This window comes from Tachypleus tridentatus, chromosome 13 (genome assembly GCF_004210375.1).
Source record: "Tachypleus tridentatus isolate NWPU-2018 chromosome 13, ASM421037v1, whole genome shotgun sequence".
NCBI lineage: Eukaryota > Metazoa > Arthropoda > Merostomata > Xiphosura > Limulidae > Tachypleus > Tachypleus tridentatus.
Genome location: NC_134837.1, coordinates 98,699,429 through 98,716,048, shown reverse-complemented (window position 1 = coordinate 98,716,048; position 16,620 = coordinate 98,699,429). Strand labels below are relative to the sequence as shown.

At 29.1% G+C, this 16,620-nt stretch overlaps 1 protein-coding gene across 1 annotated transcript in view; it reads right to left on the bottom strand.

Moving 5' to 3' along the window:
• The window catches only part of Prp3 (pre-mRNA processing factor 3), a 60,330-nt gene that overhangs the window by 42,289 nt on the left and 1,421 nt on the right, over nt 1-16,620 (bottom strand). Inside the window, exons 3-7 of the mRNA XM_076482882.1 lie at nt 9,351-9,460; nt 7,158-7,262; nt 5,059-5,118; nt 3,566-3,801; nt 171-261 (exon numbers count right to left, since the gene is read on the bottom strand). Of these exons, the coding sequence (XP_076338997.1) occupies nt 171-261; nt 3,566-3,801; nt 5,059-5,118; nt 7,158-7,262; nt 9,351-9,460 (602 nt within the window). The remainder of the gene's footprint in view (nt 1-170; nt 262-3,565; nt 3,802-5,058; nt 5,119-7,157; nt 7,263-9,350; nt 9,461-16,620) is intronic.

The following is a 16,620-nucleotide window of genomic DNA, read 5'->3' as shown; positions in this document are numbered from 1 at the left end:
AATTACAAGTTTCTAAGCAAGTTTCTGAAGTTTACAAAAGGTTTTTTAGTTTTTAGAAGTTAACAGTAACTGAAACTGAGCTGGCAATGAGAAAAATCTGCAAGTACAGAACCATTTTCACAGAATTTATAATCCAGTGTAAAGTTCACAAACAACTACTGACAACTAACCTTTAGAGTTGGCATGCGATGAACTAGCTGTACTTCCTTTCCCGTAATATCAACTGTTCTCCCTTCATCATTCAAAATAAGAGGTGTAGGCCTATAACAAAATCAATTATACATAAAAACAAAATTGCTTAGTTTTTATCAAGAATATGCATGGCTTTATCTTTTAAGTAATTGAATATAACATTTCATTAAGGATTTTAAAATCACAAACTATTATCTTTCATTGTCAGTTTGGATTTATAGATAAAATTAGACAGAGTACAAACAGTATCTAAACATAATAGGCTATTTAACTTAAAAAAAAAACTATTATATATCCATATTTTATGATAATTTAATCAGTAAAATTTTACTCAATGCCTGAAATTGTCATGTTAGAATACAATGCATAGAGTAATATATTCACTAGAATCCAAGCCAATTTTATTTTTAAAATCTAATTTATTACTTTCTGGATATAGATGAATCAAAGTGAACATGCCACTATCTCTTTACAGAATTACATTAGAAATCTAATTAAATTACTTTATTATCATTACATCAAAACATAGCTGATAAGTTAAATTTTTATACTATCTAAGTTTTAATTTCTCAATAAAAAGAGGACATATTTAAATAAATTATCAGACTACACCTCACTGAGTTACATAATGGGGCAGTGCTGTGACATCTCATTTATAAGTTTCACTTCACTTATAAGAAATTAAGATTGTTTAGCCAATTAGAAACACATACTATGGATATTTACAAGGCAGATTATAAAATTTCAATCTATTATCTTCTTGTTTCACTGAGATAATTTATTTGTCCAACCTACATTACTGTATTCCTCCCATATCTCATCTGTTAAGAAATGTCTATAATTTTTTCTGGCATTGCTACTAGACATATTTATAACCAATAAAAAAAAAAAAGAGTGTATTGTAAACTATACAAATCAGACAATTGCCTGTTTTTTTCAGTATTTAAAGCCAATAGTTCATAAGAAGAGCATAATGTGTTTAGACTAATTATTGCTTTGAATAGTAATGGAAATTTTTAACCTATTCATAAGTTATTTAGAAAGCCAGATAAATTAATTTTAAAACAGTAAATTCTTGTTCCTGATATGCTTTTTTGTTCTAAAACACACACTTGAAAGTTACACAAATTCTTTTTGAACAACCAGCATAGTGAAAAAACAAAACAGAGCTGTGTTTCCTGATGTAACTCGAAATTTTCTTTACCCTAAGCTATCTTCAGGTGATTTACTGCTTTGTTAGATCAGTTAGTTATGGTTCATAAAGTAAAAGAACAACAAAATTAATTGAAAGTAGATGTTAAACTGTTAGGATCCCAAAGCTGTTTAGGATATACAGTGTTCAGAAAGTCACTGTGTAGTTTTGTAATCATATTTTATTCAGTCTATTTCAAGCCAGCAACTGATAGCAGTGTTTAGAAACAAAATAAGGATCCAGGCCTGTATTGATGCCAACAGGGGTCACTTTCAACATTGTTTATAATTGTCATTCATATTTACCTCCTGTATTCTATATTGAAACATGTCTGTTAATAAATATATAAGTGCACAGTGACTTTCCGAACATCCTGTATAATTGTAATTGTCTGGTGCAACCAGCAGTCATTATAGAAAAAAGTAATTCTGATTTTACTTTATACTTTTCAGTTTTCATTGCAGATGATTTTACTACAGGAAGATAAAATATAAAGTTTTTACCAAAAAACTTTTAATATTTATTCAGGAGGCTATAGAAGTTATGCAAATAAAATATGAAATCTTTAAGATGAGAAGTATTTTTATGCATGAAAATTACCTTTCATTAGGATTGATTCAGTAAAAACTTTGTAAATTCACAGCAAAATATTTAGTAAAAGTATTTTATTAAAATAACCTGAACTGTTGTGTACAACAGACTTTATGTTTAATAAATGCTTGTCAAATTAATATATTCAAATTTATAGTATGTATAGCTTTATGACTACATGATGGATACACAGTCATTCAAAATGACCAAACCAGTATGTAGAACTAATCCTATATGTATAGATCAGCAATCAGATTGACCTTGAATAAACTGTGAAGCTATACCTTGTGGCATAACGGATTAACTAAGTTTATCTTTATGAAATTTGGCAAGCTTTAAGTAAACATTACAAGTCTGATGAATATTAAAAAAAAATTTAAAATTTTTTAAAAGCATTTGTACTAAAGATTTGTCTGTAAATTTTCAAAACAATAAATGAGTCAATCTGAGCACAAGATAACTTATGTTAAGAATAAAAATACATCTTTACATCTAAGTGTCATATTTAATTTGCATACTATCTAGAACCTTCTCAATGAGTTCTTTTAATAATAATAAAATTATACTTATTGAAAAAAAGGCTTCTGACCAGTTCTAGCAATGGTCAAATAGATTTAGACATTTTGTTTTCAGCCAAACCATTATTATTCATAACACAATCCAAATGGTCAGTTATAAACAGTTCTATAGGTAAAACTTTACATTTTATCTACTCTAACAGTGGCTGAATGATCACCGTACAGTAAAATAACATTTTGAAAAGTATGTAATAAAATAAATACATTTCCTTCTTCTTCTTTGAATGTAACCTTTTAGGCAAGCTTCAATTTTCTTTTATTCAGAATTTCTAAAATTTATCTTTCCACATCTATTTCACTTTCATATTATGATTTTATTGACTGGTTTATAAGATGTATGCAGTTGTTTATCTCTGAAAAGTAAAACACCATAGTTGGAACAGATTAGCAGATTTTAGTACACTAGTGTACTGTGCAGTGTGAAATTATGCTCTCAAATACTTATTTAAATATACATAGTTTTCTCTATTGTTGAAAAAAAAGAAAAATTTGTGTACCTTTCAAACGTATTTTAGAGCACTAGTAATACATCACTCACTAAAACAGATAAGTTGAGAAATATCTATAATTTAACTGATTTTATAACTCCAGACAGGTGAAAAAATTGTTAATGCTATCTGTTAATGAAGGTTTATTGACTACATTTATAATAAAGTTATTTAATTAGATTCTGAATATAAATATAAAACATGTACTGAAAGGGTAAACAGTTATTTAAAAGAAGAGAAATATTTCATCTCTATATTAATTTTAGTAAATATATAAAACAAACAAAGAAAGTAACATTAAATGGAGTTCCAACTACAAATAAAATTATGAGATGTATGGATATCTAAAAACTGGCAATAATACACAATTACTCAGTCAGAATGTAAAACACAGTTCTGACTAATTGTATTATATTCATTTAAAACACTGATAAAATTACCATAAAAAGATACAAAAATGAATAATGTACCATGTATTTAACTTTGATACTAGCCCTAATCTTCAAAGAAATGAAAAATATTACCTATCCCCAATTGCTAAATTAAGCAGATTTGGTTGGTTGGCAAGTCGATTTTGAATTCTAGCTGTCAGATCTGCTATTTTTGTCTTGTTATCTGGCTCAAAACTTGGTACGTGTTGCTTGAGAGCCACCAAAGGTATTTTTAAAGCTTCAGGTGGTATCAGTTCTGACTGCTCAGTTCCAGGTATGGGTGACACTTGAGCATTTACTTTGGCAATAGCATCTTGTAATTTCAGGTGCTATGAAAATACCAGGTTGTTTTTTGAAACATACAAAATTTCATTGGAATAATAATAATAACAACTTATGAACAAAAGTAAAGAAGAATGTAATAATATATCAACCACACTATACCTACTATATCCAATGTTAACAAGGTCTTCCACCCAATACTAGAACTCATCAGACCAGTTGGGATATAGCAGACATATTAGTGATTGAGACACAGCTAATATCATTAAATATTTGAAGAACAACCATTTTGGTATGACCTGTATTTAGTTAGTGGATTTTAGCTTCAACAATTTTAAGTTTTACCATTAATTATACTTATTGAAAAAAAGGCTTCTGACCAGTTCTAGCAATGGCCAAATAGATTTAGACATTTTGTTTTCAGCCAAATCATTATTATTTATAACACAATCCAAATTATTGCTAGACTATTTTATTTATTATTTTGTATATTTCAGTCTTTGTTACTTACAAAGAGGTAAAAGTGAACAGAAAAAGAAAAAAAAACTTGTATATTGTAGAATTTTTATGATTCATGACACTTCTCTCGTTAAATGACTCCAAGACTGGAATATTTCATTTCAATTTAACATTGTAATTACACTCCATGACAATGGTGCATAAGCATATTTGAGGTATTATTCTTTCTTTTAGAACCACATCATCACCACAAAGTTTTTAAGAGTTCTGCCAGAAGAAATACTTCAAACACTGAATTATAAAACTAATACCAAATGTGGTTATTTTCACACTATCAATGCAATTACTCAGTTAGTTTCAGTTTAAATATTAACCTTTGGCCCACATATATTATGCAACATATAAACATGATTATAATGACAGTACATTATATATATACAATAAAAGGTCAGTGTGAAGTACAAAGACAAGTTTTGACATTTGACAAAAACAAAATTCTTAAAGACAAGTAACTTAAATTATACTTTTCTTTAAATTATACTACCTGGCAATATCTAATTATCAATTTAGATACATAGTTACGAAGTGAATGTCTGTTCTAAGCTGGTAAAGTATGGTTATATTGAATTATGCTTATTATAAAATATTAGTATCAGGTTTACTATAGTAAACAAAACTACAATCCACTGTGGACAAAAAGTGGTTGAAATAGTATATACTCTTCTTCAATAAGTCAAAAGGGAATGAACACAGAATATAGTGTTAAAAATGTAATAGGCCCAATACTGATGTCTTATGACAAGTATGACTAATTTACTTAGATATGTATGTTTAATGCTACTTACACTGAGTGCTTTCTTTCTCTCTTCAATCATTCTCTGTGCATTAGCCATCATCTCTTTGATCTGAAACAGTCATTATTCTTATGTGACATTTGCATGCCTTATAACTGAAAGGAATTATAAGATTAGGTTTGTACTGTCTTAGTCATACTGGAATTAAACCTGTTTTGGGATAGCTTTTCTTTGGAATAGTTTTAACCAATAACATACAAACTTTATTCACTTTAGCATCAACCATATTTCTCACACTCGCACACAAAAAAATTTAACTGCAAAAATAGTATATATTCTCAGCTGTTGGTCTAGCCATACTTCATCAAATCTACTCAGCAATGACAAAACATAAAAGCTCAATAAGGACAAATTATTTGCTGACAGTAGTGAACATTTGTAAAAATTACTACCACATTAGACAAAGCAATAAAATAAGTAAAATTAGTGTACAGTATTGGAAATAATTAAGAAAACTTGGAATAAACTTGGCATAAACAATACAAACATCCCAGGATTACTCCCTCTCTACTGTACACAAATACACTGTACCAGAAGACAGTCCTTATTGGTATCTTTCATTGTGAGTGGTTAGTATCTCACCCAGAGAGACAGAACCATAGCAGCATAACAGATATATAATATAAAGCTAATTTCAGTTAAGTCCATTAAAACTGCTCTCATTATGTTAAAACTGCTATTATTTACTGTTTTTAACTTGCATTTTAAGAAGTTTTTTTTAAACTTTTTTCACCTTCAACAAGTTTTGTTTCAATAGATTAACTTTTGTAGAAGTTAGATAAGTCCATCAAAACTGCTCTCATTATGTTAAAACTGCTATTATTTAGTGTTTTTAACTTGCATTTTAAGAAGTTTTTTTAAAACTTTTTCCACCTTCAACAAGTTTTGTTTCAATAGATTAACTTTTGTAGAAGTTAAATAATGAAACTGTATTACAAGTACACATATATTAACCTCCATAAAACTGTTAATCCTACGTTTAGCTTCTTCAGTACAAAGTATCTAAAGTATTAATATTTATTTTTAATAAATGACAAAATATATCTTAACACATTTGAACTTTCTTGATAACTTCATATCATATTAATTTAATGCAAGCTTTCAAGCTCATTCTTGAGCTATTTTTCTAGATATGAAACAGGTTTAATAGCAATATATACATTACAGTAAAATGTACAGGGTATTATCTAACATGTAACAGCAGTGTGATTGTAAATTAGTGTAACAGGTGATGAATTCACTAATGTATATTTATATTAATATCAATGTTTATTTCAGTTTAGTATATATTTAGAAATGTTTGTAACATGCTTTTGTGTATTGCAAAAGTCCCACCTATTCTCTAAATTTGTAGAAGATTCTTGAGTATAAGAATCAACAATATGTTTCACATTGCCTACTGAAATTTCTAGAACTTTGCCTAAAGATCATAAATCAACATGCCAAGACACAGTTTAAGAATATTGTTGGTCTGCTATAGTCAGCATACTATAAGTCTTAGAAGCTATAACTATGACAAACACTTACTAATTGGAAACTACAAATATCTCACCAGGAATGTTTACAGATTTCAAACATTACAAACTGTTTCCCTATAAATGTTGATATTTCTAAGAGGACATTAGATATTGTCATCAGTGAAAAACTTAAAAGTACATTAAACTACCAAGCCATCAAGAAAAGTGTGTCTGTGTATCAACACAGAATTAATTCACTTTCTGTGAAATTCAATAAACAATTCAGTTCCAGAGAGATAGAAAAAGTTAAAAATGGGCTTATAAACCTGCACTAAATAAATAAAAAATGTTGAGTACATTTTTTTCCATAATTAAAATGAAACTTAAAACTTGCATAAAATATTTTTTATTCTTAAACTTTGCAACAAAATATTATATTTGTTGCTATTTTTAAATACAATTTGAAATATTTTACTTGTTAATATTAATAGAATTAAAAGTCAAAAACATTTAAGTTATGATATAGATGGTGTTAAATTTAAATTCATACAATAATAAACAAATTTTTAAAACCAAATATTCTTCTTGATATGCACATACAAATCATTAAGTAATATATCTTAATAGGTTTACCTGAATTGCTGTTAGCTGTCCTGGGCTTGGCTGGCCAGGTGCAGGAATTGGAGTTTCTTCTTCTTTAATTTTGACCTTTTTTGGATCAGCAGACTCAATTTCATCCTAAATAACAATTAAAAGTACATATTGTAATGCTTACAATTAGGTTGGCTTGCAAATGAGCAATTAATATTCAAATTTATACATAAAGAGTTTTAAAAATGTAAAAAGTCAATGTCTCAAAACCTGATGAAACATTTTACTGTATAATGTGTGTAATTTTGTTGAGTTCATGATTTCCATTCAATTACATTTATTTTTTAGAAATATATAAATTTCTAACAAAAACCTGAAAATTTGAGTATATCAATTTATGAAGTTAGCAATTTAACTCTTAACATGACTGAATAAAACAAACTTCTTTATTTTGAAATAAATACTTGACTACTATAAATAGTGGTACATCAAACATTATTCTTTGTGCATGTGGAATTCCTAGGTTTTATTCAAGTTCATTTGAAATACAGTAACTTTATGAGAAAATAATGTAAATAACTGTATCTAGACAGACAAAATTTAAAAACTTTATGGGCTATCTATTTTGGATTAGCATCTCATTTATGTACATTTTCTCTCATGAATAAATTTTCCGAAACTTATCAACAAAGAAAAAAATATATTTTCAACACTTAAAAAAAGACTGTTCATCATAGAACTCTCAAGCTTTTGTGATGGCATCAAATTAATCAATGTTTCAGGTTTACATTTCAGGTGGACAAAATAGCCTTAAGATTGTATATATTTTCATATATTACAGCATATTTCAGTCTTTTCCATAGTAACACTTTTCCAAGATCTTTTATTTCACTTGATTATAATTGTGTATGTTAGGTGTGATTGTATGACAAAGAAATCTACACCATGTAAAACTTCACTGATAAAAAGTTCAAGCACTTCTTTTCTCTGTTAATTGCCCAGAAAACACACTACACAGGGTGTAAACTCACATAAACAAAAGAAGTTAAGATGTACACAAGAGAATACAAGAACTGGATGCAACCATTCACGATAGTAGTAAAATGTGTCAAACAGTTAAAGTAAAAAAAGTACCATTAATAACCAAGAATAAGAAATAAAACAGGGGAAGTATTCAGTGCAAAATGGAAGGAATATTTATATAATGGTTTTATTTTTTACATTCCATAAATTTTATAACCTTAGCATTAACTTAAAACAGTAGAAATCTTTCATTGTCCTTCATTTTTTAACTTTTTTATAGTTGAGTATCAAACTAACAAATACCAAGCACTGGTACATAACAGACCAATGTTGTAATCTCACATAAAAAGTTCTTAAACATTTTATCAATTTGAGAGGCTGTAAATTTAACCACAGAAGATTTGATGTTAAAGCAAGAATTAAAGTAAATAACAATACTGATACTAATATCTCTAGAAATAATATGAACAATAAAGTTTTGTAAATGTAAAATCATATTGCAATTGGAATTTGAAAATAAGTTAAAATTTAGTGAAATATCACTACAATTCTACACTGTTTTTGAAATAGTTTGGATACATGCACTACATATTAAATCAATGTTGGATGCTTAAAAACATCCATTACAGATGATGAACTGTTCGTCTCCACAACAACAGAACTGAATAGAAATTGAAACTGTATCTTTACAATTTTAATTAACCAATTAGTGAATTATCTATAGTAATGCACTAATAATTCTTGTGGAGACCCACACAAAGCCATCTGGTGGAAATATTCAGTTTGTTTCCAAAAGATTCTTTGGTTTCATAGATCACAAGTACTAAATATGAATGCTTTTGTCAAAGGCCTTTATATCCTAATTTAAAAAAACAACAACAACATTAACTACCTTTTCAACAGGTAATAAAAAATCTTTCAAGGAGTGTAATAATCATTTGATAGTACTGAATTAGCCTTTTGTTTGTGAAAATTAAATTATTTGCCATAATGCTCAATTAATTTTCAAAGTAATTTATCAACCATATTGTTTTTCAATCTGTGTCAAACAAAAAGCACTAGTTTACAAAACTATGTTACTCATCTCAATTTTAAAACTATACAAGTGATTCTAAAAAGGCCATAAAGATATGATTAGAAGGAATTCTGTTTCTGTAACTAAAACATTTATCACTAAAAATTAACTGTGGTATCAGTATTTATTTATTTTACCTTGTGTCTTTTTCTGCTCTTGGTTTTCACCTTCAAATCATCCAGAGTTTCAAAAAGCTTTTCAGCAAGTTTCCCAGCTTTCGACTCATCCAATAGTGAGGAAAGCTTGTCTAAGTGATATAAATGTTTTATATTCTCAGTTAAAACTATGAATATGTTAAAAAATAATATATAATAATAACAACAAATCTTATTACAGCATTTTCTTAGTCACATACCCATGGGACACAACCTTTATTAAATATTAGTAATAACTTAAATTTATATTATATAGTAAAGTAAAGCTGACCAATTAACTTGATTAAACAATTATAAATAGTTTCAGATAAAATAACACAAGTTGTTTTGGTTTTAATAACTAATTTACCATAATTCAGCCATACATATTTCAAAAATAATATCCTATTTTTTCTATCATGTATATAATTTTTACAAATAGTGAAGAAAAAACAAATTATTTTGTTAACCACAATGAACATTGTTTTTATTATTGTGAACAAAAATAAAAACAAACTGAAGAAAAGGGAATAGCATCGATGTCAAACTAATACGCATCCTCACTGGTCTTAATTTTGTGTGTGTGAAATCTATGTCTTTTAGTCTCTAAACAAGATATTGTGGTCTTTCTTTTATGTATTTGTTCTGGAGCATCTCATTTCAACAATCAGCAGAAATCAGTCATCATGCTAATGTTCCACCTTCTCAGATACTTCTTCTCCATTTCCCCAATGTCTTAATGAAACCTTTCCTCTTGTTCTTTGCTGACTGCTCAAAAAATTTCAGAGAAATGGTCAACACGTGAATGTGAGAAATGAGCTTTCAAGCTCATACTACAAGCTAACTGTGAATTTATCAAGCACGTTATTGACAATATTTTTTGAAATTTGAGTTCTTGTTGTTTCCTAACATTTTTTCTACAACATCTTTAAAGGCATTCAGTGCTCCTTTTTAAACTTTCCTCATTGTTCTTTTGAATTGTTTATCCAAAGTCAATTTCCTTATCAGAGGCCCAACAAAAATCCCTTCTTTAACTTTTACTTTTGAAAGAGCTGGGAATTACCAACATAGATGCTTGAGACAGTTCCAATCTTTATCTATCACCTTCACACACTGCTTCATCAAATCCAGTTTTATTTAAAGTGAAGGCAATAGGACTCTGTGTCAAATCTTTCACATTTGTTGTTTTTCAATCGTGGTATCAGGCTGAATCTCTGTGGCCACTGCTTATTTATCCAGTGCTGCTTCCATGCTCTGGTGTCCTACTTACACAAAAACATGGGAACTTTGTATAACTGGATTGTTGATCCAAGAACATACAAAGGGCTTTTAAGTCTACACAAAGTAATCAACTTTTTGTTTTCTATTTTATCTCATTAAGAAGCAAGATTCTCATACATTTACAAGATACACATAACATGCTTTTTGGACACATTTTGTAATGTTTTGTCTTTGTATTTTTTACAACAAATTTACCCCAAATATTGCAAATGTGTTTTGATCATTTACATGCCTTTGTTGCCATAACAATGAACAGATAATATTGAAAAGAAAAAAATAATGTAAGATTGCATACACAAACAAATGCTATCCAAAAATGAACCATGCAGCCAGTTAATAATTTATATACCAGTGGTTTGTTTCTTGTATGTTCTAAAATAGGCTCAGAGGAGAAGATCCAATGTAGAAAACACACAGATCTCTTGGTGATTGATATAAGCCCTACCCTTCACTGGTGAATTATCATGACCAGATGATTACTGGAGATTGGAAGAAACTGAACAAAAGTCCAACAAAGAGCAAGAAGTTCAAGGATGTTGATACAAAAATGTTCTCCCACAAACCAATGACACAAAGCCTCCAGGCAATCAACCCACAAACTCCAGCTCTGAAGGGTTACATCTGTAAACAGGTGTAAATATCACTGCAGAGGAGGAAGCAGGACACCTGCCAATGTACAAGCCTTGTCTAACTGCAATCAGAGATCATCCACAATGTAGGGAGGAAGGGTGAAAGTAGCATCCAAGGGATACCAAGCAAGGTTCCATTTGATGAGGACCCACTGAAGGGATTGCATACAATCCCAGCTGAGGGGTATGAAAGAAATGATAGAAGATTACATTCCCAAAAGCAATAAAACCTTACAAGCAGAAAAAGAGTATCAGGCAGGGAGTTCTGAAAAGCCATTTCCACAGCACAGAGCTGGAGAGGATAAAATTAGATATAACTGAGATGAGTGTTAAGAGAAAACACCCAGATGAACAACGTACTAGGTAGAATAAAGGAAAGACTTCTCCAATTTAATCAACCAGCTCATCCAAGCAGCTTCAAGAAGGAGCTGTCAAGTATGACAGACTGACTCCCATTTGGAATGAGTGATAGGAAGCCAGTCATCTATAGAAAAGTGAAAGCACAACCCCAGGGCACAAAGATGTGATGTGAAGGTTTGTACTACCCAAAAGAAGATGTATGGCACCACAGCCAGCCAGAAGGGTAGGGCACAAAATTGATACACCACCCCTTGATGAACAAACCAAAGATAGAGATAAGAATGCTCCAATATGGAAATATGCAAACGAGCATTGGAGATGTCAATCTTCGTCATTCTAAGACCCAGAAAAAAAGTCCACCAAAGAGTAAGGTAAAACTCCATGGTGAAGAAAGGAGTGAACATATCAACTGAGATGGGACAGATCAATTACTGGTTTTCAGTTTCCTGTTACTTTGGGTACTATAAACAAGCAAGAGTAAAACTCCCAAAACCTTGGGAAGCAGGTTCAATAGCCTGTTGCGAGAGATGATGCATGATGATTTGCAAGGGTTGAAGATGGGAAGTACTTTATCAGAAGTATATCATCACTGTTTCATTAACTATTACTTTAACAAGCCAACTTATTTTTTATTACCCTAATATTTAAAAATCACATCTCTGTAAAGAATTTTAACAAGATAGGATAGATTAAATATCTATGAGACTTTTAAAATATACAGTTACAGTTAATATAAACAAATTTTAAAAGTATTAACAAGTTTGTGTTCAGAAAATATTACTACAATATTAAGAACTTTAGACCATGGTGTAAAAATCAATTTGTTGCAACTCAAGATAGACTAAGGTGAGATGTTTGCTTGATACATTTCCATTATATTTATTTTAAAAACATGCAAAAATCCCCAAACACTTAATGTATGCAAATGTGAATATGAACTTGTGTATATTATACCAAGCCTGTAATGAATGAGCCAGGTTTTAAGGTTTGTAATGGTTTTTTCATACTTTTCTTTTTGCATGTTGCCTATCCAACATGCAAAGTAATTTTCAGTTTAAAACACTTTTACACATACAAAAATTTTCAAATTTTAGAGTCAAATCTGGGTTTGGAAGATTTGATCAATTTTATAATCATCATAAAAAATTATGCCTTGTTTGTTCTAGAATCATTACAAATTATAGCACAAACACAAAAATGTTTATACTAAACAGCTTAGATCTCATAACATTATACATTTATATATATTTATTTTTATTATATTCATTTTTCAGCCATGCCTAACTAACAGTACAGAAGTTTGAAAGACAAGTGCACTTGTGCTACCATATCCAATAATATAAAACTGACTTTACTAAGTGACCTTCTCTTGGCTGGGCTTTAGTGGACTAGTATTTTGTAATATATACTCACATTAATATACATATTTTCTGATTATTACTATTTACAAATAAGTTATTAAACTTATTTTTCTTAAAATATAGAAAAATAAATAAAAAAGGCAGACAATTGTCTCTTCTAGCTACAACCTTTGTACTGAGTTGCTGCTTGTAGGTTGCTAAACCTTTTAAAATGTTGCACATGAAAGATATGAAACAAAATTTGTTTTAAATTATATATATAAATATTAAACTTTTGATTTAGCTAGTATTTAGGCTAATTTCATAGTGTTCATATTTTCCCTATTAAATGCTAAAAAAGTTTATTTTTATTTTTCCTTTTCTTATTTTCATCTTTTGAAGCTCTATTCAAATAAATGGTTGAGTCTAAAAATGCAAAATGCATATTTTTTCTTTACGTTCATTGGCCTTAAGATTTTGGCCAGCAGTGTATTTATGGACATTTCTTAAACAGCAGCACTTCATGCGTAACATCAAAATACCAACACTGGCTCTGATCTCTGGCTCAGATATGTCAGTGACATGTTTAGACTGTGGAACCATGGTTTTACTCTGTTAATCAAATTTTTTGATTTTCTAAACTCCACAGACTCCAACATTCATTTCACCCTACATCTTTCATTTGACAAGAGGAATACAGATTTTCTTGGTTTTACTTTAAGGATCAACAATGACAAAAATATACAATCTACCTTGTTTCACAAACTAATTATAAAACCTCTTTTCCTTAACTTCAACTCCCATTATTCCAGAGCTTCCAAGAAAAGTATAATCACATGAGAATTAAAAAGAAATTATTACGACTGTAGTAAAAAACAAAACTATTTGTGCTGAACTAAAATCACTTTTTTTGAGTAACAAATATCCACTTCTTTAAAACAAATTTTCAAGGAGAATGATACACAAAAATTGGCATCATAACTCATTATGAAAATACACCTGCAAACAAGAAAAGAATATTCTAAAGATAAGAAAAATGATTATTTTTATGGTATCTAACTAATGAAAATATCTAAAAGAAAATAAAAGCTATAACCAGGAAATCTGAACTTCAAGGTCTAATCCTCAAAAATCAACTTTGAAAATCTCAGTACACTACCTTACAATGTAATAAAGCCAACTGTCTTACAAAAAACATGTTTACAAACTAAAAACTTGTATCATATCTCCGTTGTTTTACCAGCTTCTACGTAACACTTGCCATTGTACATACATTGTGGAAACCTGAAGAACCCTACACACAAGGATAAAACATACTGGCTCTCTTTTTATATAACAGCATTTATAAAGTGCAGTTGCAGATAATTTTTTAAACTAACCATGGACAAATAACAACTAACATGAAACTACTATTATTTGTACAAATCCTTACCAAAGCCATCAAGTACACTAACAGAATGCTTAAAAAGTTCTTCTCATGAAACAATTGCGACCTCAGATTAATAGAGATAAAGGACGGAGTTTATAATTATCATTACCTTATGGTTTCATCTTTTGTAACTTGGGATAGATTTTTTTTTTTTGAAGATTTGTACTATCAGTTATTGTTTGAAGAAACTGTAAAGCAAAATGTTGAGTATACATTCAAATAAAAGCAAATTTAATGTTGTAAGATCATTATTTCTAATATTAAAATGTCTTATACGCCAATATGCACCACAGCAAGTAATAATAAGTTTGTTTTCTTACAGCAAAACTCTTTGCAGATGAATATAAATAAAAAAAAATGAAGTTATTTATTTTCTTCATGTATTACACATAATGTAAAATGATAAATAAAAATATAATAAATATGGAGATGTGTCAAATTAGCATTTTACCAATTCAAAATAATACTTATTTTGCATTAAAATATTGTTGTGTACAAAATAACGACAAACTGTGTACCAATGATAATATTTTCTTCCACCTCTGACAAGTGAAGTGACACATGCAGTTAAGTTTGCTGCCTCAAAGTACAGTCCTCTGCTGAGACAGCTGTAAGTTTATGGATTTATAACACTAAAATCAGGAGTTCAATTCCCCTCAGTGGACAGAGCAGATAGCCTGATGTGGCTCTGCTAAAGAAATACACATACACACACCCAAAGTTGTGATGATACACTTATATACTCATGTGCTTGATCACCTATACAGAGTTTTGTATAAAATTGTAAACTAAATCCCCAAAAATAAGAAGTAATTAAAGTAACTTATGCTAACCTGTATCTAATAGTAATAACACAAGTCACTGATATATAATCAATAACATAATGTTTATTTTCATTAATAAAAACACTCAGTAGTTTTAGCAAAGTACTCCTCTGAAAATTTGTAAGAAACCAATAGACAGTATTAATCATATGTTTAACTTGACATTACATGTATAATGCAGTTTCATGTACAACAGTTTGAGATTTAAAAAATGAAATGTTCAAAAATGTCTACAAAATCCAAACAAACTAAAACAAAATAATGTTAGTCTCATGTATCTCTTAGTTGAATATTTGATTTTAATGAACATGACCATTTACTAATTAAAAATTCCATTAATCACTCAGCTTTAAGCTTGACAAATATCTAAATGATCAGGGTTGAACATAAATGTTCTTTTAAAATGGATCATCAGGCCTTTTGCAATTAAATGTTATGTTTCTATGTTTTTATTCCTTTTACTATATTACACTACACAACAATCAGTGAAGCTCAACACTGTAAAGAGTTATAAGCAAAGTTTAAATACCATTAGATAGCATGTTAGGGTGAAGTGAAAACATTGTGTGAGAAGTAATGTATTGCTTCATGTGAACATGGCACAATAATTACTGCAAGGAACAACAAAATATAATGAAAAATGTATACAAAACTTAGACATAAACCAATGACCTAGGTTTTTATAGATATTCTGTTATTAAATTATACTTGTTTAATTGAAAGATACAGAAATCTTTACTGTGTCAAGACATCAAGTAAGCTTAATTAGGCTTAGCAAGTACAGTATGTGATGCAAAAATATTTTCCAAGAACTCAACCCTCGTTTAGTGAAGAACAATTTTGCTGAATATGCCATACTCAAACAAATCACGTAAATAAGTATAGCTTGTTATTAATGAAAACAAAAGTAAATGTATTACATAACTTAACAAATACAGACCAAGAATACTGTCAACAGAAATACTGTTACCTATCTTGACCTAATGTCATTTTGAAAGTTCAGATCCTCAGTCACTGATCATTTTCTGTCAAAACATGCAGGATTTTTATGATTTATAAGCAGAAATGGTAATTACTACAATTAATCAAATAAAGTATCAGATGTAATTCATTAAATAAAATAAATCGAGTCAAAACAGACTGGTTATATAAAATGGTACCTCCTCATCAATAATGGGGAAAAAAAAAAAAACTTTTACTGAACACAGTATATTTAATGTTTTTTTTTTTTTTAAGAAAGTGTCTCACCACACAATTTTGGAAATTTCATTGTTGACACTGTTTAGCACATTTGTTCTAGAGTTCATGCAATTTGTATTTATATTGTAAAAAGGAGAAACTCAAGGGTCCATGAAGGACTAATATATATTTCAGGATAATTCTTAAGACTCTTACATAATTTAAGGATTA